The 26455-nt window shown below is 42.8% G+C and overlaps 1 protein-coding gene across 2 annotated transcripts in view; it reads right to left on the minus strand.

The window, feature by feature from the left end:
• The window catches only part of Cacna2d3 (calcium voltage-gated channel auxiliary subunit alpha2delta 3), a 793771-nt gene that overhangs the window by 420656 nt on the left and 346660 nt on the right, over positions 1 to 26455 (minus strand). For both annotated transcript variants that reach the window (XM_028754076.1, XM_028754077.1), the window contains exons 6-9: positions 16888 to 17019; positions 12213 to 12273; positions 11968 to 12118; positions 1478 to 1552 (exon numbers count right to left, since the gene is read on the minus strand). In XM_028754076.1, coding sequence (XP_028609909.1) covers positions 1478 to 1552; positions 11968 to 12118; positions 12213 to 12273; positions 16888 to 17019 — 419 coding nt within the window. The remainder of the gene's footprint in view (positions 1 to 1477; positions 1553 to 11967; positions 12119 to 12212; positions 12274 to 16887; positions 17020 to 26455) is intronic.

Here is a 26455-nt window from a genome sequence, read left to right on the forward strand (position 1 = left end):
GCTCTAGGGTTTTTTGTTTTGTTTTTGAAACCATAAATTCAAAGACAATTTTAACAAATCTCGGTCCCATTTCCTTGGCCAATCCCTTATATGACTTGATACTTTCAAATTTCACAATGCTCTCCATTCTTTGTGGAAGCTACCAGCTACTAGAGGATGGCTTTGATCATTTAAACATCCTTCACTTTAAAATTGGAAACTTTCTGTTTCTGTACCTGTTTGAGACAAACATTGGAATATCAGAAAAGGGTGGATTCCTCATCCAGGCAATGGACGGAGGGAAAGTGCTTAGAGAAACTTTTTGTTCCTCATGTTCATACAAATGAGCATCTTCAGGAAGCACTGATTCTTTGAACTACTTTGGCCTTGTAAACATGAAGTGTGTGTGTGTGTGTGTGTGTAATTTTTCTGTCTCCAAAACTGAAACTCAGCTGTTAGCTTTCCTGTGTGTCAGAAGGAATGAATCTCTCCTAGTCTCCTGTGACTCTACCTCAGAGATTACTAAGCAGAGTTTCTCTTTCCTTCCTTTAAGATAATACCAATTTCTCTACCAATAGGGCCAGAGTTTTGCTCTGTAGCATGTGTCACAAAAAGCTGCCTTGGTCATCACCCTCTGTCCCCTCATAGAAATCTGATCACCAGAGGAAGAGATAAAGTCTTATATAAAAAGTCCTATATAAAGTCTTGTAGAGTAACATGGGTAATGGCATCCATGAGTTCAATGAGGTGTGACAAGGCTGCAGCGAAACCTTTACTGGGCTGAGTTGTCATAGGTGCTATGGAAGAGGAATGATGGATGCATGATAGTTGTGTTGCCAAATCAAAAAGCCACACAAGGGAAAGAGATGTATCATCATAGAAGTCTGCTATATGGAATTTTCTAGAAGGAACATAATTGAATTGAAATTCATTTGAATCACATTTCCAAAGGTTTCCCTTCAACACATATTCATTGTATTTCACAATATTTATGGAATGAGCCATTCTTGAAACATTTAGGATATAGCAGTCCATAGCTCACCCATCTCTGGTGAAGCTTCCTTTCACTGGAGACAAGTTATCACAGAAGAGACCCCAAAGATAAGTCAATCCATTATAACAAGTTGAGAAAAGAGAAATAAGAAGTAAATTCAGTTTTCAGTGAGATATCATCAAAAAGCCATCTTCTTTCTGTGGTGCCAACAGAGGCACTGAGCACACACAATGTCTGCTGTTGGCAGGAGGGAAACAAAGCCAATCTAGGGGATCCAGGAAAAGCAGGCAGCTGAATAAAGTGTAATTATTTTACTGCCATGAGCTTATAGGTGCTTCTCAGTAAAGATTCCACAACCTGAAGTGAGCTCCAACAGCCATGGTGAACATATCACATTCAAAGAGATTTTAAGAACCAAGATAGAACTATTATGAACAATCACAATAACAGAGACAGGGGTATGCCCTCAGATCTCTGATGCTCCTGCCCGGAGGCAGCACCTACCTCCTTGTTGGTCCTGTCTGCTTGAACCAGTGTTCCATTCAGACAAGGTTCCACGTAGTGAAGCTCTTCATTATACTGCAAAGGGGGAGAAACAATCAAGAGGAAATATTGAATGAGGACCGCAAAGTATATTCATTAAGAGTCAGGGCCACATGGGAAGAGAACAATCACAGGCTCCATTCACCCAGACAGTGGCAATCAAATGCTGAAGACAAACTTCTTTGAAAGAAACCTAAAGTGCCCATGCTGAAGCACAGCAGGGTGCATACTGGTAACTGGCTATCCTTCAGTAGTGCAGAGAGCAGTTACACACTTTCCAGTGTCTGCTTGAGAGATGACAAAGCAGGCAGATTGGGTGGTACAGCTCCAGCCTCAGCTTCATAGAATCAAGATACCTGTGTTGCTCAAACAGGAGGAGACATATTGGAGGGAAGGAGAGGCTTGATATTCTCAGTAAGCCAGGAAGTTTGGGGAGGAGCTTTTTTACTCTTCTTATATAGTAGTACTGACTATATGGCTTTGCTAATACCTACCTTCTCCAACATGTTGGATCCCAAGAAATCCAGGATATAACCCTTAGTTTTTGTCTTCTGCCCAGGACCTTTCCCAAGGCTTTGATGGGCTCTGGATATTTGGACCAGCTGACCACTCAAGTATCTTTACCCATTAGTCCACAACAAAGACATGCTCTGGTCGTTCTATATCCCCTGCTAGTCCGTCACGTGTCTCGTCTTTTCCTTCTGACCTTCACCACTGAGAAAGAACTGTGCCAGGAGTGCCTCTTCCTGACTTCTGCTTTTCCTGGATGACTCATACTTGTCCTCTGGATTGGCTCAGTCCCAGACCAACTAGGAAAGAACCTTAAGTTCAGGAGAGGTATCTAACCCAGAACTGTTTTTCCTTGCTGGGCAACTTTTTGAAGGGTAGTGGATATTTTTGCTAAAGGGGATAGTGAAAGGGACTAGTTCTAGGGTTGGGTTCTGGAGAACTGTGGTAATGTTCTATTTCTAGAGATGACCAACCAGATTAAACAAATATATTCATTTTGTGATGATTCTTTGGGCTATGTTTATACTGTGCATATCCTTGTTTTGTTAAGTAAAAGTTAGATGTATTGTGGTGGTTTTAATATGCTTGGCCCAGGGATTTGCACTATTAGGTGTGGCCTTGTCGGAATAAGCATGGCCTTGGAGGAAGTATGTCACTGTGGGGGTGTGCTTTAATACTCTCCTCCTAGCTGCTGTGAGACAGTCTTCTCCTGGTTGCCTTTGGACCAAGATATAGAACTCTCAAATTTTCCAGCACCATGCCTGCCTGGGTGCTGCCATGTTTTCCTGTCATGATGATAATAGACTGAATCTCTGAATGTTTAAAGAAGCCCCAATTAAATGTTTGCCTTTATAAGAGTTGCCTTGGCAATGGTATCTTTCCACAACAATGGAAGCCCTAAGATATGTATGCTCTGCTGAAGTTAATTGCTGAGGAACAGAGCATGGCATTTGATCCCCAGAATGGAATGCTACCTCTAGATTCAGGAAGTGCTGACATAGATAAGCATGGATGTTTTCACGAGGGTCTCCTGCATTTTGGAGGAAACTGGAAACTGCTACAGAGATATTCATCCCCTTCCCCTTCACCTCCTTTGCTGATGAATGACTTGATTCAGGAGAATCAAATCCATGGAGCATAAGTGGTCTTAGCCAATCACAACTATCCAGCTGTGCTCTGTTAGATACTAGCTTCCAGAGCCTCTTTGTTGCCAGGGCTAGTTAGGGAATAGAAGGGAAGTTTCTTGTGTGTTTTCCTCAGACTTTCTTCTGTCACTGAAAGAAAATTCATCTGGATATACCTACACCTCCCTTCCTCCTTTGGGTGCTGCTGTTGTCCAGGTACAGTGGCTACTTTGTAGCCAGCAGGTGACAAAAAGATGCAAAGCATGGGCCAAAGAAGAGAACAAGAAGGCGGGGCCAGCATGGGTCTGCCTCTGATGCCCTCTGAACCACAGGACCAAGAGTCCACCTGTTCTCCTTCTGGAGCCTTGCATAAGGTTATTAGACGAAGCCATGTTGAAGGGACATTTGAACCTTTATCAGCTCTAGTGTAGCTCAATTATTAAATTATTAAGATTATTAAGATTTAAATGATCTTAAGGGTCCTTCTGTGGTTCTTGCTTTTTAAAATAATGTGTTTTTGATGTGTGTGTGTGTGCACATGCATGTCACAGTCATATGTAGAGATCTGACAACAACCTTGCATGTCGATCCTCCTTTTCTATCTAGGTTGAGATCCTGTGAGTCATTACTGCATACCTCTAGCTGGCCCAGAAGCTTATGGAGACATCTCTGTCTCTACCATCTGTCTTTCCATAGGAACACTGGGAAGGCAGAAGTATGTCACATAGTAAGCTTCATGTGGATCTGGGGATTCAAACTCAGGTCCTGAGGCTTGAAGGGCAAGCACATGTTACCAACTGAGCCACCTCCCCAGCCTTGTTCTTGCTCATAGCCCACTGTTATCCAGGTAATTTGAAAAGTTTCAACAACACTCTTCCTAACACATACTTTCAAAGGCAATGCCTGTCGTTGTGGAGTCCAAGATTAGAGTTAGGACTGCTGTACCAAGTCCTGTGCTGCTAAGGACATTGAGTAGCTGCAGCTGCTAAACCTCACTGAGTCCACTTACGTCTAATCATCTGTGGTACCCGCCACAGTGAGCCTGTGGAGATGTAGGGGGTGACAGATCTGAGTGAATGCACTTTGCTAATACAGAGGCTAGCAGATGTTTAGGGAGGGGCTGGGGGAGGGGTTTAAAAGCAAAGAAGAACAGGGAATTTTGTCCTCATCAGGGAAGTACATATGTAGTAATCAGAACCAGGCCCCACCATCACTGAGCACACTGTACCCACAATAGAGGTATCTCCTTCTCTGAACACCAGCCAGCTTGGTAGTGGCATCACCCAAGCTTGCAGTTTCCTAATTTCTCCTGACTACATCAGGACTGAGCCAGGACCCAGCAATCTGAACTGTATCACTGTGGGGCATGGAGGTGACCACATGGAGAGAGGAGAGGTACATGCCCAGCTGCTGAGCCAAGAAAGCCCACTGGCCACACAAGCTCATCAAATTCCTGAGTTATGCAAAGGATGCCCTGCACATGGATGTTTCTCAAGCTCCAGCAGCTCTTCATTTGGACACCTTTCAGCTGGTACATATTTACAGATGATCCCTGGATGCCCTTGCTGTTTCATTATGTGTGTATATGTAAGAAATGACTATGCATATGTTCTTGTGGATGTGTACACATGTCTATGTGTGCCTGTGTGTATGAATGGTGAGGTCAGAGGTCAACATTAAGTGCCTTCCTCTCATCCTTCATCTTACTTATTGAGTCTCTCACTGAACTTGGAGATCATTGATTGGCTAGACTGGCTAGCCGATGAACTCAAGGGATCTGCCTGTCTCTCTCCTTCCCTCTGGTAACACCAAAATTATAGGCATGAAACTATGTGCATGCTGTGTGCTTAGGTTTCACATCCTGGGAATCTGAAATCAGGGCTTTGTGCTTGAGCAGCAAGCATTCTATTTTCCGAGCTCCAGTATTTCCTTGATTTGTGTTTTGCGCATTAATGGTGGTAGATGGTCACGTCAGTTTATAACTGAAGATGGAGTTGATGCTAGTCTCAGTATTCAAAAGCCCATAAGTAACTCTTTCATTCTTACTTGGCAAAGGTGACATCAGTACCTCAAAGAGAAAGATGCCACAATTCACCCTCACAAGTGCAATCTCTTCTATATTGTACCTAGCTCCTCTTATGGCCAGTAATCTACCACTGAGAAGTCTCCAACCACCCCTCTGTCCTACCAAAGTAACAAGTGCTTCCTGCTGATGCTGAGGGAGTTATCTTGGTAGGGCAGGATAGCCTGAGGAGCCCTGAAAAGATCTAGCCCAGCAACCCAGCCACATGTAGAGGGAATGTCACCACTTTCAGTGCTTAGAACCTTTCACATGACCTACTAGGTCTCAGTCACTGTTAGCTTTCTTTCCCCTTCCTATTTCCTTATAGCTTTGTCTTTGGGTTTACACAAGTAGTCCATGGTCCTGCCACATACAAACTGAGTCACTTGGACAAAGCATTGCAGCTCCATGAGCCACAGGATCTGGGCTGGAGAAAGCTGAGGTCACGAGACCTGCCAGAGGCTCACAGTGAGGACGAATGAGCATGTTCAAGGTTCTAGCATGAAGGAAGATGAGGCAGGCCACCATGTGTGCATCAGTGTATAAAAGAGAAAGAAGGTAGGCATGGGAATAAAATGTGTGGACAGAGTGGTAGACTGACATATGAGCTAAGAAGGAAGGGAGAGGTGCTAGTAATGGGACCAGACTGCTTTTGGGAGCAGAGGCCATGATTTCCTTGCAAGGAAATGTTCTTGGTTTCCTTGGAAGAACATTGTATATGTACTTGTGGGATACAAAGTGATGCTTCACTGGATAGAAGTGGCCAACTAAATACCCAAGACAGTGACCTGGCTTTCTACTCCACACCATACTCTGAGTCTTCCCAGGGACCCAGTTTTCTAACAGTAGGAGATAAAGCATTACCTCCCAGGAATGTGTCTGCCATAGAAGTCTTCACGCCCCCATTTGCTCACTGAGCATTAACTACTAACCTACTATGTACCAGGCATATAAACACCACCTCAGTTTGCTCATGATCATCACCACTGAATGATCCTATTGGCTGTAAATGAACATATTCATATCTCTACTCTTTTTTTTTTTCACGATAAAAAGCACATGGCTCTCATACTAAAAGGGTCCTTCTGAACTCAAACCAGGCCACCATGATCTTCCTCAGATATCACACTATATCCTAACATTCCTCTCTCTTGTTGAGAGACTATGTCCCTATCTTAATCAACCATCAAACTCATGGCCAGGGAGCAAAATGCACAACACCACACATCTCCTTCCTCTGCTCACTCTCTGTAAGCATTTTCCTTCTCTCTTCTTTCACAGGCAAGGCACAATTGTCAGACAGAAGGCAACTAAGAAAGGCAAGCTTTAACCTCAGTCCTTGAATGGCCAGAACACTCTTGGGGAAAATCTGAAAATAAAGACATGGGAATGTAGTAGGCATCATGTCCCCTGTTGGCTCTTATACATAGCACAACCTGATAATTTGGATTCTAGGTAATGCTTCATGTCAGAAGCTCAACATGCTGGAAGAGAACAATGCCTCTCTCAGACTTACCTGGATAAGACCATCAGTTGTCTAGACATTGGGATGAGGGAAGACAAAGAGGGAAGAAGCTTCCAGGAAGGTTTCCCCACATCACTTTAAAAGCTGAAACTCCACATGATGCCCTGCACATAGCCAAGTGGACTTGTCTGATATGGCTGCCTCTCTCAATGTAGTCCAATTCTTTATACCAGCACCATTCTGGGCCATTTTCCTCCATGTCCTCCCCCATCTCAATGAGTTCAAGATACTATCAATTCTCTCCTGAAGTGAAGGCCAGTCTCTTCTTAAGCTCCTTCCACCTTCCATCCCTGATCTAGCCCATGGCTTACACCTAATGTCTCTATCACTTTAAATGACCACCAGTCATCACCTCGTTCAACACATCTTCGTGGACTCTCCCACTGATGCATGCTCTCTCTCTGTCCCTGCCAGGCTACCTCCCAGAAGGAGTTGGCCTCACTGTACCATGAGCATCTATTCCTGGGCTTCCCTACCAGCCAGTCACACACAGGGTCTCAGAGGTAATGAGGCAGATACCTGTCTTCTACAGCTAAGCACTTAACACAGAGCACACAGCCATGTTTATTAGCTCACAACGACAAGAAAAACAAAAGGTCAAAAATGTAGAGAAACCCACTTAACACAAATCTGAGTAAGAAAAAAGAACCCTGAAGTATACAATTTGTTAAATTTAAAGAAAAACCTTTAGCGATGTAAAATAAAAGATTAATAAACAACAAAAAAGGAATACGTAGGTATAGCTTGGAGAATTTGAAGTTCCACCAACAGCCCATAATATGAAAATACTGCCTTGTTCCTGGAATGTAGGAAGCTGATGCAAAGAAGATTCAATTAAATGAGTTTATAGTTTTGTTGCTGAATTTTTAATTAAATGGCCTTTGGGATGAAAATGTAGGAAGTATGGAATGAAGCAGAGAAACCCACAATATTTTCACTAACACAAGGCATCCCTAGATTGTCTTTCTCACAAGAGTATCTTCCAAAATTAGAAACACAACTGGGTTTAATTAGTAGTACAACACCAAAGAGCATGGAAAGTCAACACCAAGCCAGGCCTCTCAGCGCAGCCCTGATTGCATTATAATGCAAAGCCACAGTAGCCTGAGTGCTAGAGAATTCATTCTAAGAAAAAGCTGTGAATTATAAACAGAGGATCAAAAATTTCTAGGGTGAACTAGCAAATGATTCTCTCCTCCATACCGTTCTGCACAAACAAGGCCTGCAGGAGGCCTTTAAATTGATTTTACAATATCAGCCCAGTTAATAAGGTGTTCCTTTAATGCCTGGTTTGGCTTCTTTGTAAAAGCATTTCTCAACTTCCAGCATCACATGGAATTAGCACCCTCATTTTTATGATAATGTTGTTCATTTAATGCATGGCTTGAAGAACGACTTCAAAGTGAATGAGAAAAAAATATATGCTTTTTCCTGTCATAATTTGACCTCAAATTTTAATTCCAACTGCACAAAATCCCTGTTTCACCTGTTCTTTATAACTCTGTCAGTTAACTCATTAGCTCTAGACAGAATTTTTTCACTACTCTGCCCATCAGAGATAAACAGTGGTCATTTACCCTTTTATGTTTACTCTCTGGAAAGGCCCGGATCAAGAGATTTCCAGTATAATATATACGATACACTTGACAATGAACTTAATAAAATATAAAGCTGATTCAAATGGCCATGAACCATCTTTCCTATTATTTCAATAGCCTCCTGACTTCCTGCATCAGGACACTGAAAATCAAAGGCAATGATAAATTAGATTTGCCTGAACAAAACCCTACCATGCAAGAGGGCTTCCAACACTGGAAACAAGGCCTGCATTCTTGACTTTCTCTAAGATGCATCCTCAAATATCCACCGGGCAAGCATAGGAAGGTTGGCCATACAGCAAAGGCAGCCAAAGGACTCTTTTCTTGGGTAGCAGGATTTTGCAAGAACAACCCACTCATGCAGACAGGGCACTCTGCATGGAGGTGCAAATGCACCTCCTTGTATGCATCGGAAATCACTAGTTCTTGGGATGTCCTCCAGCAAGTGATAATTTTAAGCAGACTCCAGGAAAACCTACACCATATTATGAAGACACGTGTGCAAGGTGGAGGAAATGCTGCAGGAAAACATGAGTCGATAAAGCAAAACTAGTGAGATGTACAGGGTACCAGGAATCACAACTCAAGGCAGTATAAGTGACAACTAACCATCTCAGCATCTACCACTGGCTGGGGCCCTCCAACTGTCAGTAAGTATGCAGACTTACACCCTACTTGGTGGATGTTGTGGTAGGAAAGATGCAGCTCTTTCTGATGTAACAATTTCATGTGCAGAAATTATTCAGCCAAACACACGTCTAACCTCATAAACATACACACTCTATCTTTAGTGTGCTCCAGGCCATGGCAAGCCTATCTACCGCAGCAATCTCAAATGAAGGAGAGGGCCTCACAGAAGAATGATGATATAATTCTATAGCCAACAAAGAGGTTTGGGTAAACATCTGATATCAGCTATATTTGTAGACAGATAGATAGGTAGATAGGTAGATAGATAGATAGGTAGATAGATAGATAGATAGATAGATAGATAGATAGATATTTAATTAAAATAAGAGAATAGAAGCAAATTCTTAGGTATTCTGTAGAATGTGATTCTATTTGTGGGAAAACATGTGGGCCTGGGTCAGTAAGATAGCTCAGTGGGTAGAGACACTTGCTGTTAAGCCTAAAGATTAATCCCCAGGATCCACATGGTAGGAGAGAACAGACTCCTGAAGGTTGTCATCTGACACCCAAAGGTAACACACGCTAAAATGTAGCCTAATTTTTAAGTAGGCGGGTGCATATATAGAGAAAAATTGAAATAGTTATATCAAATGGAAGAACAAAAAAAATGAATTGTTTTAAATATTTACGTGTTTTATTTATTCAAAAACAATCATCATAGAAATTCAGTGTTAATTCGTTGCCTTCCAATGTGAATTTGCTACTATATCTGACCCACTCGTTTAGAATAGTGGAATGGAGATCAGAATTCTATCATAAGGGGTTCATATAAAAATATTGAGACTTCCCAGTTATCACCATAACTTTGCAGATCATCTTAATTCATGCTGAAAATGAATAAACAGATGCAAGGTAATGGGTAATGTGGCCTTTATTCTCTGAGGGAATAACTTAGGGTAAAGAAAAATATTTCCCCCCAACTCTTCCATAATAGCTGGCTGTCTCCCTTTAATTATCTTAATTACCCTCTCCTCATTATTGCTTTGACACTGTATATCTTAATGAACTTACATAGATGATTTCAAGTGATTGGTCTTGTTAACAGAACAATAAATTCTGACAGATACGGGATGTAAGATGTAATTAACTAGCTTCTCTTCTTCTGTGAATTCCTGATACTTCTCTGAGACATAATTAAAGATTAATAAGAAAGATTGTCTTGAATTTGCTGCTACTTATCTGCAAATGCTTCAGGATATGTGAGGTCCAACCACATTTACATTGTCACATGGGGGCTGGCAACTAGAGGATTCCTAGTAGAAAGCCAGTGGAGCCTTGCTCTGAAAGCCTTCTTGCAAAGTGGGAGGCCCTGGACTCAATGTCTGTGTGGTAAGATGGTCGCAGAGACTAGAGACATCCTCTCCACATCTGCACAAGAGAGCTACAATATGTCGAGCTCAGACCTGAGGCTTCACTGTGAAGTCTTCTGACTGCCAGTTTGAGACAGTGACTGATGCTGCTCCATGCCTCTGCCTTCATGCCATGTGCACAGGGCTGAGGTGAAAGGTCAACGTAGAGAACTACTGGGGATCTGAGGCTATGGGCTGCACACAGAGGGTAGTATACTAACAGTAGCGACTATTATTTATTCCATGGGTATTTAAACTCTTACTGTGTGTTAGGCATTGTCCTTGGGACCGTGTGCATATCTTAAACAACCTCTGCACCCCATAAAGATAATGCTTTCTTCCTTTTCCAATTGCTCTTCTTTGGAGCTTTGAAATTTTTCTTTGACCTATTTATTCGGCAGATGTACATTTGTGTACACATGTGTGTGCTTGAGTGTGTGTGTAAGTATGCACACATGTACATGTGCCTTAGCAAGGGAACAGTGTTAATTTGTGAGTCCTGGGGATTGACTGATGCTGTCAGGCTTAGGAGCAAGTACCTTTCCTTACTGGACCATTTTGCTCCCCCATCCCAATGGCTTTCTAAAACCTGCAGCTGTCAGTTCCTTCGTTCTGTGGTTATGCCGTTTAGTCTGGAGGTCTTATCAGAACGTAGGAATGAACACCCAAGCATCACCTTTGCCACTTAAACATCTGTCCCTTAACCTAGAGAACACAGGTTGGTGTTCTGCAGAAGGCTGCCCTAACATAGAGCTCAATGACAACACACTCTCTAAAGGTATGGGAAGGCACACACAGCAGAGCTTCGTCACCACCAGAGCACTGTCTCAACATGAATGCCCAACCTCTGTGCTCCTTGCCACACTGCCTCCACTGACACTGGATATCAGCACATGCCCCAAATCTAAATATAGCAAAGTACACCTGTGCACCACATCCAAGTGCCCATTGTGCACTACAGGGGTCAACATTTCTTGTGACTACAGTCTTTGAAAAGAGAAGCAGTACTTTAAAAGGTGGGGGGGGGGTCTTAAGGGACATGATAAAAACATCAAAGAACTCCAAGGAATGGTAAGAATTACAAACTGGAAATAGAATAAACTCTCTTGGATGTCTATATCCCTGCCCAGCTTTGACATGCTCTCTGGTCTCCACCTGCCTGTGTCTGGACCCTGAACATTTCACTGACACTATCTGAGTTCTTCCTCTGCCCAAGACAGGCCCTGACTCCTGGCATGGCTACCACCTGCCAGCCACCTTTCAGCCCTTTCTTCTTCCTGCTGTTAGCATCATGGACATGGGTTTGATCTGGCTTAAAGTTCATTATTATGTGAGAAATTCTAGCAGTTTGTGGGACATCTTTGCTAAGTCTATTCTCCAACATCCTCCCAAACAGCTGGAGAGGCTGTTTGCTGACTTCAAAGAAGCAATGCATTCCACTGCATTTTCTATCCCTGGAAGACCCCCTATTCTCTCTGACTCAGTGAATAGCACATAACCAACCTCCATCCTCTACTCTGAGACCCTTCACATCACATTGCAATGTTGCAAATGACCCAAAGTGCAAAGAAAGCACAGAGCAGGCATGCTCACCGTGATGATGTTGAAGAAGTCATCATCGCCCAGAGTGTCCAGTATTGAGGAGACTGTTTGCTTGGCGATGGTCAGGCGGAGTCCTTTCATGCTCCCACTGACATCCACTAAAATGACAACATCCTTTGGAGAAGTAGCTGCTTGGATGTACCTAAGTGGAAGGAAAATTAAGTAACTAACCATGAATTGTGACCGCTCTTCAAATTTTCTCTCAAAATTGACTAAGAGATGTAAGCACTGCCTACCATTTTCTGTTCCTGCAGTCAAAGGCAATGACTCCATTCTCATCTGGTTTCCATTTAATCCCTAGAAGAAAAATGGGCTGATAAGAAACCTTGAGACTTCAAATGGTTATTTGTAGTACTTCAAGACTGCTCTGCTTTGCTAACCAAATAGATGGGGTGAAAAGGCACAACCCAGCAGCTCCTCACTGACTGCTCATCTCTCTCTGGGAAGTGCTCTCAGGTGGTTGGCCTGCAGCAAATAGGGCCTTGACCCACTTGCTTCAGAAAGCTTCGGTGAATAGAGACAGCCTCAACAAGATGCTGTCTATGCAGAGAAGATGCAACTCCAGCCCCTTTCACAGCTAGGAATAAAGAGAGCCAAGACCATTTCTCACAGACCAGCAAGGTGATGAAGCTGCCGGCATCACTCAAAGGTCTCTAGGCAGTATCTGGCCCCATCCCCAGACCCTAGTGAGGTCATGTCTACAGCATGGTCTAGGGAGAAACCATGTGATCTGATGGTCCCAACTCAACAGTTGTTTCCTTCCTGTTGCTGTTTTAAAGCTCAGAAATTTGGCCTGCTTTTCCACGCTGAAATAAAATGGCAATAATTATTCAGCAAAATAAATCCAAGTCTTTTGAAGTCAGGCCTTGAAGCCAAAGGAGTTTTTCCCATACATGAATCTTATCAAGCAACTTTAGTCTTATGGTTTGAAAACCAGCAAGGACATAACCAAGGGTGGCATTCTTCATGCAAGTCTTATTAAGAATGACTGAGGTAGTTTGAATAGGAATGGCCTCTATAGATTCATGTGCTTGAGTGCTCGGCTGTAGGGAGTGGTACTATTAGGAGATGTGGCCTTATTGGAGGAGGTGTGGACTTGCTAGAGAAAGTGTGTCACTGTTCAGGTGGGACTTTGAGGTCATATATGATCAAGGTATGCCACTGCAACAGACAGTCTCCTGCTGCCTGCAGATCAAGATGTAGAACTCTTGGCTTCATCTCCAACACCATGTCTGCCTGCATGCTGCCATGCTTCTAGCCATGAAAATAATGGACTAAATCTCTGAAGCTGTAAGCTACCCCAAATTAAATATTTTCTTTTATAAGAGTTGTCATGGTCATGGTGTCTCTTCAAGCAATAAAACCCTTACTAAGGCAATGATATTTTGTTTTGGGGCCAATAACATTACTCAGCAGGTAAAGACACTTATGGCAAAGCTTGACAGTGTGAGTTTGGGAGTTCCCCCAAACCCATGATAGCAGGAGACAGCCACCTCCCTCAGCTATCCTCTGACTTACACACACACACACACACACACACACACACACACACAGTGTGACATGTGCACACATGTGGTCATGCATACACATAGTCCCATTCACATACATCCAGTAAATAAACATATGTGTTCATTTTGATTCACTTAAAAATAAAATGAATTACTGCTTTAAATCAACTTAGGACATCACTGTTCTCAGCCAGCAGTGCTGATCATGACTAGAGGACTTCAAACAGATTTTAAAGGATAGAAAAAATAACCAGAAAGGTTATTTTCATGAATGAATTTCCTGATTTGGGATACAGCTCTGACCACTTCTTTTTTAGCTCTCAATAGCCACCATTCTTGACCATGCCTAGGTAAAAACAGGCCAAGTCAAGCAAACATCCCCAAACTACTACACATGCATTGTGTACCCCACAGTGACACTGTGTTCCATCACCCTTATAACCATGCTTCTACCTGCAGTGGGGCCTACTTTAAAGGTCTTCCCTCCAGGAATTAGAGAGCAGAAGGATAAGAAAAGGCCAAGTAAAAGTCATTAAGTATAAATATAAAATATAACTGATAAAATATTGCACAATGAGGGGCCGTAATGTGATTTATTCCTAACTTATATATAACAGACTGTCTTGTGTAAATCTCAGCATAGTTAGGATGGCACAGTCTACACCCCCATTTTTTTTTATTTTATAAATGTGCTGATCCAGTCAAAGGGCTCAGTGGATGCTTCTTGTATTCATCATGTGTGTTGGATGACAAGACATGTGCCTATTTCTAGACACTGTAGGTAATCACCCTCTGGCTCTGTCAGTCTTCTTCCCTTGACATCTTTACTGCTGTGTACTCTCCAAAAACTTCTAAGAAGGGACTGGAGGTAGAGTTGAATTGAGAACACTGCCTTGCATGTGGGCTTGTGAATCTCCACATCCCCACAGGCACTGTTCACACTGGTGCCTTTATAAACACCCTTATCAGATTAGTCTGCTGGGGATACTAGCAAGGAATGCAATACCAGCAAAAAAGTGGATACAGAAGAGGGTGACCCTGTGCTGGTCAAGTTGATACAAACTGGAATCACCCAGGAAGGAATCTCACACAGACACTTAAAAAGAAGTCATAAATGCCCACAACGCCAGGGAAGGCAGGTGCCTAGGATAATTAATAGGCAAAAGACACACCAAGCATGAGATGATGGTGCATTACTCTACAGGGCTGCTGTAGCTAAATACTACTGAGAGGTGGCTGGACAGTCATGTGCTCCAGGCATGCACATTCTAGAAGCTGTTATGCAAGCTGTCAGAGCAAATGCTCCCTGTGATCCTCACTGAAACATCCTGTGTGGTAGAAAGCAATGCCCCTCCCTTCCCAGAGAAACAAGGATATGGCCAAGCACTGGAACCTAACAGTTCTCCAACACAGGACACAGACTTCAAGTTTCATGAGCTTAGACACAGTCTTCTTGCTGGATCTTGATACCCCAGGGTCTTTGTCACTTGCAGCCCAAATTTCTGATGGAGATGTTTTCCACAGAGGAAAAACATCAAGGGTTTTCTCAAGGGTGCCCTAGGGAAGTTGACCTCTGCTACCTAATTCGCCCTCTGACTTGCAGGTTCTTACTCATGACTTCTAATAAATCTAGGGCTTTGGAAACACTTGTGAGAAGCAAGGAAAGCATATCCTGCCTAAGGTCAGGTACATTTGTAGCATTTCAAGCTTTTCCTATACTGTGATACTGGATAGAAGCATCCTTGTAGGAAAAACATCCCAACAAAAACATATATCATGGTTCCTTCCCTTCACTGTATGGGCCAGGAGACAAGAGAGGAGCTCTGGTCTAGAACCAATTCCAGAGTCAAGTGGCCACATGACATCATTCAAGGCAACTAAATGTATTCATAAGTCTGTACCCATGCACTTATTGATGCAGGAAAGATACAGACATTCTATGGATTCAAAATCCTGCTGAGAATATCATAAAACAATTGTAAGCATTTTGACTAAACTGATCTAAAAACGCCTCATCTATAAATAAACCTCCCAATTACATGAGTCCTTTATGGTGAATTCCTTTGTTTTCTCTTGTCCTTGCAACTATCTTTGCAGGACTTCTTGTTGGTAGAGACCACTGATGACAACTGGCTTCTACTTATTTTTCCCACTCTCATTCCAAAGCCATCTTGGTCAGATATCCAGCTATCCAATTGGCTACTAGGCAGGCTTGCATGCCCCATATGCTCCAGCCTTACCAGTGTGCATCATAGTTGTTCTGTTGAGTGCATTGTGGAGGCTACAATTTGGTGACATTGAAACTTTAATGGTCCGCTGTTTATTATAACATTGCTTGTAACAGGATGCTTATTGCTTAAATGGCTGTGAGCTCCACAAGGAAGCGTGTGTGCCCTGCTAAACAGGGCCCTTGGGAACCATTGAATAATCTGGTGAGGCAGATGCCCCTGTAGGCAAGTCTCAGGCCACAGATGCTGTGCACAGGGCAAATAGCTCCTCAAGGCAGCAGATGATGGTTCTCCGCAGCAATATCGAAAGACATCAGGTGCCTAGTCTTACTTAATTAAAACATAAAAGCCTCCACCTAATTGCTCCAAGATTGTGCAGTGTTTTTTCTCCCTTCCTTTAGGTTGAGCTTGTTAATTCCTACATCTGTGATGCTGGAACAATTGCAGCCTCAAGTCCTGTTTTCACAACTTGTAAGCAAAATTAAAACTTCCCTTTTTTAATTAAAATTTAAACCAAGCTAGAAGTAAAACCCTACTGCAAAGTAGAGGCCTAGGAAAGCCCCAGAAGAAATGCCTGTTCTGTGAGTATTACAGACAAACACTGGGAATGTGCTGACCTGGGGGAGTTGTTGGGGTCTCTCCCATCATCTGCCATGCTTTGTCTGTTTCAACTTCTGCCTCCATGGTAAGCCACCTCTATAGTCAGGGAACTCAAGTGCATATTCTGTATTATTTCCAACATTTAGTTAGAATTTAATTTTGCACCCTATGACTTCATCTATTAACCCTGACAACAATGATCATAAAAGCAGCAACAGTGGAAGCAATAATAAGAACATCAAACACTAGTCTAGAAGATGAAATATGGTACATTTTGCAGCCCAGTTCTTTGCTTTCATTGGTTGTTCTATGAATTAACTTCCTGAGAAAGATGCTGAAGTCAGACACAGTTTCTGTTATCAATGCAGTGTGTGTGTGTGTGTGTGTGTGTGTATGTGTGTGTGTGTGTGTATACACATATACTGGCACCTCCTTTTTGCTTCTATTCGGTACACTGACAAAAGAAGCCAGTCTCATTTTCTTCTAAGGGACAGGAGAAAACTATTAAGCATGAATCTGAAGGAGAACACAAAAGCATTCATGGAGGCTGGGATTGTCAACTTAGGCACACTCACCTGGGTACTGTCTGAAAAAGCCCTTCGCACTTCCAAAGTACTGCCATATGAGAGAAGGATCCCGATCAAAATTATCTACAAAAACTTTGTTTAGAGATTCAGACCAATACACTCCATTGACAATGGCAGGATCTGGAAATAAAGAAAACAGAGAAACATTAGGAAGCAGAAGGAGCCAGGTCACAGGAGCCAGACTTCAGAGCTCACTCACACAGGTGGCCCCCACTCCAGATTGTAAAGCCCTGAGACTCAGAGATGCCAAGCACTTGGGATGATGCTTCTGTCCTGCTCTATGATCCACCTAGGGGCCTCCACTTAGGTGCCTTTACTGAAAGTGCCTATCCTTGTATTAGTCAGTAAAGCATGGTCCTTAAAAACTGGTGCTGTTAGCATCAGCTTCCTGATTTCCAGAACTCAGCATTCAAAAGGAAGCATGTGCTTTCTCTTCCTGTAGTCACCTCAGCTGACACAGCTCTACTCCAACTGGGACTGCATCGTAGACTCTGCCTTTCTGCTAAGTGGAGTGTGAGGCCTGTAAGGGAGGGAGTCACCTTTTGACATTCATCCTCTGACCTATGGACGCTCACTTGGCTGGATGAGAAGATGGGATGGCACATGGCTGGTTGGATGGGTTGATAGGAGGATGGGTGGACAAATGATGGATAAAACAAAGGTTGTTCTCCAGAAGACATGTGATTAGGGCACTGTGGTGCTCCTAGGACTTAGGCACTAGAAGCAAGAAGGTGAGAGGTTCAAGGCCAGCCTGGGCTACCCAACTGGTCTGAGCTCCACGGAGAGACTCTTTCTAAAAGACAATTGCTTTTCTGTCCTATAGTTCTATTAACAAATCCTTTTTCCACTCCTTTGAAAGTCCAAAGATAATTCTTTGTGTTTTCTTTACATGTTTAAAAAGCAAAGGCAAAGGAAAAGGAGGGAGAAGAAAGTTTCACCTCCTAGCCAAAGATGGTGGGTTCCAGAGTTTGCTCTATGGCTGTCCACTGTGGCCTTATTCTTCTTTACACCTGAAGACAATGCTTCAAAAATGGGACAACACATAGCCAAAATCAGTTTTGAAAGGAATTGCTCTTTGAGCTTGGTGTGAAAAGTACCAACATGATCAGCATACTGACCAGGAAACAATGGAAGAGTTGCTCCCTGTTCCTCTCCCATGGGGCAACATGGCGTTTACCTGCTTCTGTCCTCTACAACAGCACTCTTGTCTAGACTTCTATGACACTGAACTGTACAGGGACTGGAACTGTGGCAAGAGGTGAGGTCTTTTCCAAAACTGCATCAACTACTGAGAGACAATTCTCTATCCTGTGCTTTCCTAATGTACAAAATAGTGACAAGGCCCATATTCGAGGGCCATTTGAAAAGTTCAACACATCCAGCTAATGGTAGAAAGTGTCCACAGAGCTGTCCCATGCACCCAAAGCTCACACGGGTCTCCAGAGTCCCCTGTGGAATTCTGACTCATAGCAACCCCACCATGGCATGCTCATTCCTAAGATTCCTGGTATTTCAAAGGTGGGAGGGATGAGGACAGATTTTGTCATGCTGGTCTTGAGTTGCTTAGTATACCAATGGGGGAAAATTTATCCTAAAATATTCCTAACATGAACTGTACTGACAAAGAAATCCATTGTTGGCCCAGGGAAAATGTGGGTACACTAGAATATCCAGAAAAGAGTGAGGTACTGTTTGGTTCAAATTGGCCTGTGGGCATATGTATGGGGGATTTTGATATGAGAAGACCCAGCCTATGGTAGGTGGAGCCATTTCTTGGGTTTGAGTCTTATGCTGCTTAAGAGTAGAGAAAGTGAGCTGAGTGCATGAATTCACTTTCTTTCCCTGTTTGTGACCGCTTCAAATTCCTACTGTTTGTGATCAGGCACCTTCTGGGCCAGCCTAAAAGGGACCCCCAGACAATGTTGGTAATCAAGCATCTTCCTGGCCATGCCCCCGTCCAGGGACTCATAGCTACAACAAGAGACATCATCATTAGCTGCCCAGAGGCAACACATTTCCATTGTCACCTCTGTCTCATCTCCTTCTGTGCATGTGCCACTGCTCTGATAAAAGGTCATGTTTCTCTTTCCCCAGCCCGTTCTTTACTTCCTCCCCATCCCCCATCCCCCTCAGAGGCAGACTTTAATAAACCTCCCAGGTGAGACCTCTTGCATGGTTTGATTTTTGTCAAGACCTGTCACTTAGTTCGTTCACCTGCCACCTTGGCCCCCTGCTAAGATGCATTGTTACATGAAATTGTGAGCTGAAATAAACACTCTCTCCCATAAATTGTTGTTAACATGGCATTTATTTTTATCACGGCAATAAGAGATGAAACTAGAACAGTGCTCCACCTCTCCTCCATGCAGGCCCACCCTGTGCCAGCCACCTCTCCTTCCTCAGCTGTCCACCCTTAATATGTTTCTTAGAGTTTTACAGTTGGCAACTGACAAACTGGGTCTTGCCTGACTGTCACACCTCCACCTCTCAGTACTCTTTCAGATCGCACAGATCACTGGGACTCTGGCTTTTATCTCAAAGTGTACATTATAACTCCTGTAACTATAATCTACCACATCATAACCTGGTAGGGTAAACATGACTGATTAAATCTTACACCATAGAACACTTTTGAGAAAGCCTTTATCCTTACAATCCTGTAGAGCAGAGCTATTTATTATTCCTGCCCAAGCTTGATAGTAATTACTGTGACTCACTCCTGGCTACAAAAGCTACTTACATGAGCCCACAAACATGCAAATAATGACTCTGAAAAACCCATGACTTTCACCTCCATCGATGGATTAATTATATCAGACTCATATGAAACCTTACCACAGTCAGACACAAAAATTCTATTTCAGTAAATCATTGTCTCGACATGTTGCAGAACCCAGTGGTTTTCAGCTGGACCATGTTTGCTTTGAGACTGATTCAGTTGTGTAATCATGACTCCTTTGTGGATAGAAGAGGGATGTCCATCCTTCTAGGTGGTCCTAGAGAATTCCAGGATTTCCACCGGCAGAACAGTGAGCATTGCCAGAGATATAAAGATAACCCCATTGTTGGAAGACCACTCCATCTAACTTATTTGGTTGGACACTAAATCTTGCTCTAAAGTTCTGATTTCCCCAAGGCAGAGAAAAGAGGACCTAGGAAATATGACCTGCTTGAAGTAGGGACTGGATTGCACACATTTGTGTGATTTAGTATTTGAGATAACACTTTCCTTGGCATGTAAAATCACCACAATGAATGGATTGATTCTAGAGGCTCCTCTAGCAAGCAAATTTATTAGATGGGAAAGCCTGGAAGAGCTGCCCATCATTACAGTCAACAAAGAGACAGACATGGATATAAAATTTGCACAAGGAACTTAAATCCCAAGCCAACACACACACACACACACACACACACACACACACTAAAGATAGTTTTCCAGCGTCAGTGAACCTTCAGCAGAAGTGAAGTAAGTCAAGAGTAGGTTGAAGCTGCCCAGCTATCCTCTTCAGGTCCCTAGCCTCTTTCAATGAAGAAAAGGTAGATAACACTCTGAGGCTGGACCAGTATACTAGTCTTATAGTTCCTCTGTGGGAGCTATGGAGAATGACCATCTTGTGGTCATTTGTGAGATTCTGGGCATCCTCCCATGCAATGATCTAAGCTTTCCCTTGTTTATCTTTGATTTCTAAATTTTGTCTACAGTCCTCCTTGCCTCTCAGTTAGGATAGCTTATATCTTTTCCTCTAATCTTCATAGGAGTTTTCTTATTCATGATATCCACTGCCCACTCTAATGAGTTACTCTAGACCTGGTGGCCCTACCAACAGGAACTTGTTCATTTGATTCTGGAAGCCAGGGCTGATTTCCTCAGGAATCCATGGGAAAGAGTCTCCCCTGTGCCATGTCCCTCTCCTAAACTCCATGTGTTTTGCAATAATTCTGAATTTCTTGGCTTGCAGAGTCAGCATAATAAATGTCTCCATATTTACATGGGCCACACTTCTGAGTCTCTGTGTCAAATAATCCCCTCATTTCCCCAGGAGGACACAGGCAGACACCAAATCCAGATTTTATGCCCCAATAAAGTCACTTCTGCAGGTATGGGAGGCTAGTACTCAGAAGGTTTGGAGGCCATTATTCCACACAGTATACATACTCTGAACTATTCTCCGTAATATATTCCTATTTTATGGCTTGTATACATTTTTATATGTGTGGGTGTTTTGCTTCCATGTATTTATGTGCACTACATATGTGCTTGATGACCAAGGAAGTAAGAGAAGAGTATTGGATCTCCTAGAATTGCAATTACAGATGGCCGTGAGCCTCTATTTGTGTTATGTGCATTGAACCTGGGTCCTCTGAAAGGGCAGCCAATACTCTTAACCACGGAGCCATCTCTCCAGCTGCTGTACATACCATTTGTAAGATCTGAGTTTAGTGAAAACAGGACTTTTTGTGGTAGAAGACTTTTCCTTAAGCAGCAACAATTCTCATTTTCATGTCAAATTATACAACCTTGGTTGATGACTCCTGCCTATATTGTATGAAAGTGTATTCTTTTAAAAATCTAGTTTTAGAAATGTGTCTGCCTAAGTGTGAGGTGTGCATTTATATATACTTGTGGGTGTGCATTTATGTGCTTGCATGCACATGTGTACCCATATTGTGGGAGCAAGAGGTTGAAGTTGGGTGTTTCTCTTCATTACTCTCTACTTTATTCACGGAGGCAGCATATTTTAATTGAATCCAGAGCTCACCAACCTGACTAGCATGTCTGAGAATCATGACTTATTGCTAGAATTTTAAGCAGGCTACCATGACCACACAGCATTTACTCAGATGCTGGGGATCTGAACTCTGGTCCTCACACACATGCACAGGAAGTGCTTTACTAACTGAGCCATATCCTCATCCCCAAACTCACTTTCCTACATGTCAGATATATATATATATATATAAACCAAACACAAGATTTTCTGTGTAATAAAATGTTTCCAGATAACAAAGTAGTCTCTCCCATTGTTCCCATCTGCCCCAGACAACCTTATTGTACATGTCTCTCTATACAAAATCCAGAAATAGCATCAGTCCAGCATCCTCCCTGACAAGAAAGAATCACCACCAACATGTCAAGAATGTTCAGCTTTTATCAGAGCAGATTCTAGGAGATGCCTGGAGAGAGGGCTGCCACCTTTGTGGTAAATCTATACTTTGTATATAAAGAACAGCTTCCACATCCCTGACTTGTCTTTGCAATATATCAGACATGCCAACAACAAACAGCCTTTCAGTCCCTAGCCTATCAAGTGCTTAGTACAGCAAATGGTCCATGAACAACACATCAGAAAGAGAGGATGATCCTTATCCTATACATTAGAAAATATACAAATCCGCTCAAGGAAGAGCTCCCAGCTTTCATCCTTTCTCCATATCAGTGTTGCTGGGCAACACCATTGCAAAGCAACCCAAGAGCCTGAAGCTCAAGCTCTGTAGTGGAGTCCCAGAATTGAGCTCCCTCTTGACATTGGTTAGCCTGGGCCTTGTGACTTCACTTCCCTGAGGGGCAGATGCCTTCATTTATGGACGAGGGGTGTGAGCAGCTCTTCTGGAAATGCTGCTGAGACAAGTCATGTGATGATCTTAGGAACAGAAACACCATACATCATTTGTCTGCGTAATTATCCCAGGACTGTGGTGACTCTCCAATCCCACCCACTTTAGTTCAGCTGTCCACAGACTTAATGTAGATCTGGATCAGTATATTCCTTAATATCTCAAGGCAGTATGCATATAACAAATATTTCTCAACCACTTACCATATTGGGATTTATTATGGTTTAAATATGAAGTGCTCATGCACTGAAGGCAGAATCTCCATCTGATGGCATAAAGATGTTTTGGAAGCTTTTGGACAGGAGTCCAGTTGAAAGAAGTAGGTGAGTGGGGCATACCCTTGATGGCTGTGTCTTGCCTGGACTACTCTTTGCCTCCTCCTTTGCTCCCTTGCTGCTGTGAACAGGCCATCTTTGTTCCTTCTTGCCTTCCTCACCATCACTATTCTCTGCCTCTCCATAGTCCAGAGACAACAGAGCCACAAAGCAGGGACCTCTAAAACATAAGCCAAAGAAACCTTTCCTTCAGTTGACATGCGGTTAGGGATTCTGGCAGTGGTGACAATAATTAAGACTGTTCTATCTGATGAGGAGACAATACTGAGAACTTCAAATAGAAACAAGTGTGGTACACAGAAAATAGAATGGGGTATGTCAGAAAGGTACTTTGTGTGGGAAGGAAGGAGGAAGGCTCGCTGAAGGTGGCATCTGAACATTGAGACGACCCCTAAACACCAGCCCAGCAAGAGCTTTGTAGAAGGAGGAGGACAGAGTTCAAAAACAGTGATCTGAAAAGAAACCAGGTAAAACAAGGAATAGAATGCTGCTGGGGTCAGTGCAGGGGGTGGGGTGTGAGGGAGGTAGGGGACAGAATCTAGTATAAGCTGAGGCTGAGGGAATGGACAGGCTCAGAAAAGGATTTTAAAGAATAGAGAACTCCCCAGCCAAGTACACATTCTCTAGCAGGTATGCTCTGCCTCCATCATACCAGGGCACATCCTGCCTAGATTCACGGTCCAAAATCAATTTTTTTTCTGAAATCTATAGTGTGCATAGCTGCTTCCTCCATCCAGGACAAGCAATCAGAATCTTCACGGCTATCTCAGTGCTTGAATTTCCTCTCCAGACTTCAGTAATCTGGTACATACTTGATTTTCTTCCCCCAATATCATTTCTTCTACAATGAATTAGCAGAACTCAATTATTTTCACTTGCCATTTCCTATCACAAAATCTGGGTCCATTTGTAGGGAATCTGAGTGAACATGAACGGATATAGAGTTACACAGAAATTGCTTTTCTCTAAAACGGTTCTTGGAAGGAAAGAATCTCAGCTCAAGTTTGCCACAAGTTTGGTGCAGAGCTGCTCTCCAGGAAGGCGTGTGTACCTTACCTTGGACTTGATGGTAGACAGGGTCCTCAGGCTTGCATAAATAAAACTCTTTGAAGCCAAGCACTGCCAAGATATACGATTACATTAAAATGAGGAGCCTGGGGACTGAGCCCACGTAGCTGTTCTCCGGGGCCAGTGTTGGACCAACTTCAGGAGAACAGGTGAAAATTTCATGCCTCTCTTTGAGCAAGTGAATGGCATCGCCCCCACTCATTCTTACTAGATTGTAGATTAAATAACAGAGAGCCTGATGCTAACTATCTAGTACTTCTATCTCACAGAGCATACTACTACATGTGGGCTGAATTATACAGCAGGCTAATTGGTCAAACATTTGCCCTCCCACTAAATTTCATGATAGGCTAGATATTAAATGCAGGTTACTTTTCACAAAGATGGAGTCAATTGCTGGCAGTACTGGGGCTGGAGTGATAAGGAGGATCTGTGGTCCCATGATGAACCACTCTGGATGGGGTTGGGAAGCCATGGCTTGGCAAATTCCTGAGAATATTCTAGATTCTTCTTGTCTGTTGTCTCAGTGTGTAAATTCAGGGAATTAATTCCCCAATGGATTTTCATTTCAACAATTATCCTATGGCTTTCTTCTGTTGCTAAAATTTCTTCCCAGGAGCTGGCATTGATTATATCTGCTATGAATCCACCAATGTTCACTCTGGGAAACCCAATGAATTTATTGGGTTTCTTAGAGAGCAAGTAAGGGTTTATTTTGGGGCTGGATGTGCTACCCCTCTAAAGACCACACTAGAAGTCTTTACCCATCAAGGATGATAGGTTTCACATAGATGAGCCCTCAGTCTTCCCTAACCTATAGTCCTTTCTGGAGATCACCTAGAATTAGGGCTGAGTCATATACAATAGGTGGTATGGGTTGGCTAGATACTCTCAGGTAAATGTCTCCTGACCCTCTCTGTCCTTTGATGGGGTATAAATGGTTAACAAGCCCCAATTGGATGATATTTTATAAGCTGGCATAGGTGAACTCTCCAAAGTGGTGATTGTTTATCTTGTAGGATAGTCCTGTATAATACTCCCTTAACTTATTTTAACTTGTATGGAAAAACTATTATGTTTTCCTTTCCTTGTGGTCTGGAGAAAAGACGCTCAGAACACTTAGTGAGAAAAAAATAATGATAACAATCAAAATGATGATGATGATTAACATTTATCATGTATTACAATGTACCATAAACTATGCAGAACCTTTCCATCAAGTTACAGACTTCTCTTTATAACACTATTTTATAGAAATATGACCCTCAAAACTGTGAAAGTTATTGTCCTAATACATTCCACATTCCATGACCAATGGCAGAGGTTAACAAAGTTAGGTCCTACAAATAGATAGAAAATGGGAAAGATGGTCATAGACAATGCCCTCCATTTATCTGACCTATGAGATAAAACTTCAATGCATGTATCATACAAACTAGATGACATATTGCTTGGCACAGCCTATCCTGCCTCAGCTATCAACAACTAATAACTGAATCAGGTGGTCCTATGGAGACATTGCAGTAAGGCTTTGGGACTTTGGCATGTAATCTTCATACTTATTGTTGGGAAAAATCAGAGTAGTCAAGGGGGGATTGGCCAGATAAAGTAGGCAGAGCTGGGGAGCAAGTCCAAGCTCCTCTCCAGAGTTCCTCAATGTGTCCATCTCAGTTTCTCATGCAACATGGTCTGCAAGGGCAGTTCACTGCCTCAGCAGTCAGAGTTGGGGTCTATAGAGGGGTCATTTCAAGGCATAAAACCTCAGCTAAAATGCCCTAGACATACAACAATCACAACCATTGCTAATGGGCCACATACAGCGAACAACAGCTATGCATTTAGCCTAACACAAAATTGTAACCATATTTAAAGCATCATGATATATAACACACACACACACACGTTGCATTTTTTTGTAATGCTGTTATGTGGTTCTCAAGTGGCAACTTTATAGATGGCAGGTTTGTATGCCCATGTCAAAAAGTTGCACATCCTTCCTAGATAAGCACATCTTAAAATGCTTTTGAATTCTAAAGTGGTATTTGATACAATACACTCAGGCTGGTATCCTCCAAGTTAAAATACATAACTTTGTGTATGACATGTCCCCATTAACCAATTTACTTTGAAATTCTAGCAGAAAGAAAAGCTGTCAATTTTCTTTCTGAGTGTTTGCTCTCATTGGGAAGGAGGAGAACCATGCTCGGGAGTAAGTTTCTTCTCCTTATAGTAAATATTAGAGTAACACTGGCCCTGAAAACCTCCCAGTAGCTCCTCTGAAGCTGAGTCATGCTTGAAACTTTGCACTGATGTTCATAGCTAGAATGGCCTCCTTGTCCTAGAACATCAGTAGCTCTACTAACTCATCACAGCCTCCTACCAGGACTCTCAGACATTATAATTGGACCCAGGATACCTTTCCAAATCCATTCCTTTCCAAATCTCACCAAATACAGCCTTGAATCCAGGACAGTCTCACCCAGGGTGTCTCTCTCTCTCTCTCTCTCTCTCTCTCTCTCTCTCTCTCTCTCTCT

The sequence above is a fragment of the Grammomys surdaster genome, unplaced genomic scaffold (assembly GCF_004785775.1).
Source record: "Grammomys surdaster isolate TR1022 unplaced genomic scaffold, NIH_TR_1.0 125979, whole genome shotgun sequence".
In the NCBI taxonomy this organism is placed as follows: domain Eukaryota; kingdom Metazoa; phylum Chordata; class Mammalia; order Rodentia; family Muridae; genus Grammomys; species Grammomys surdaster.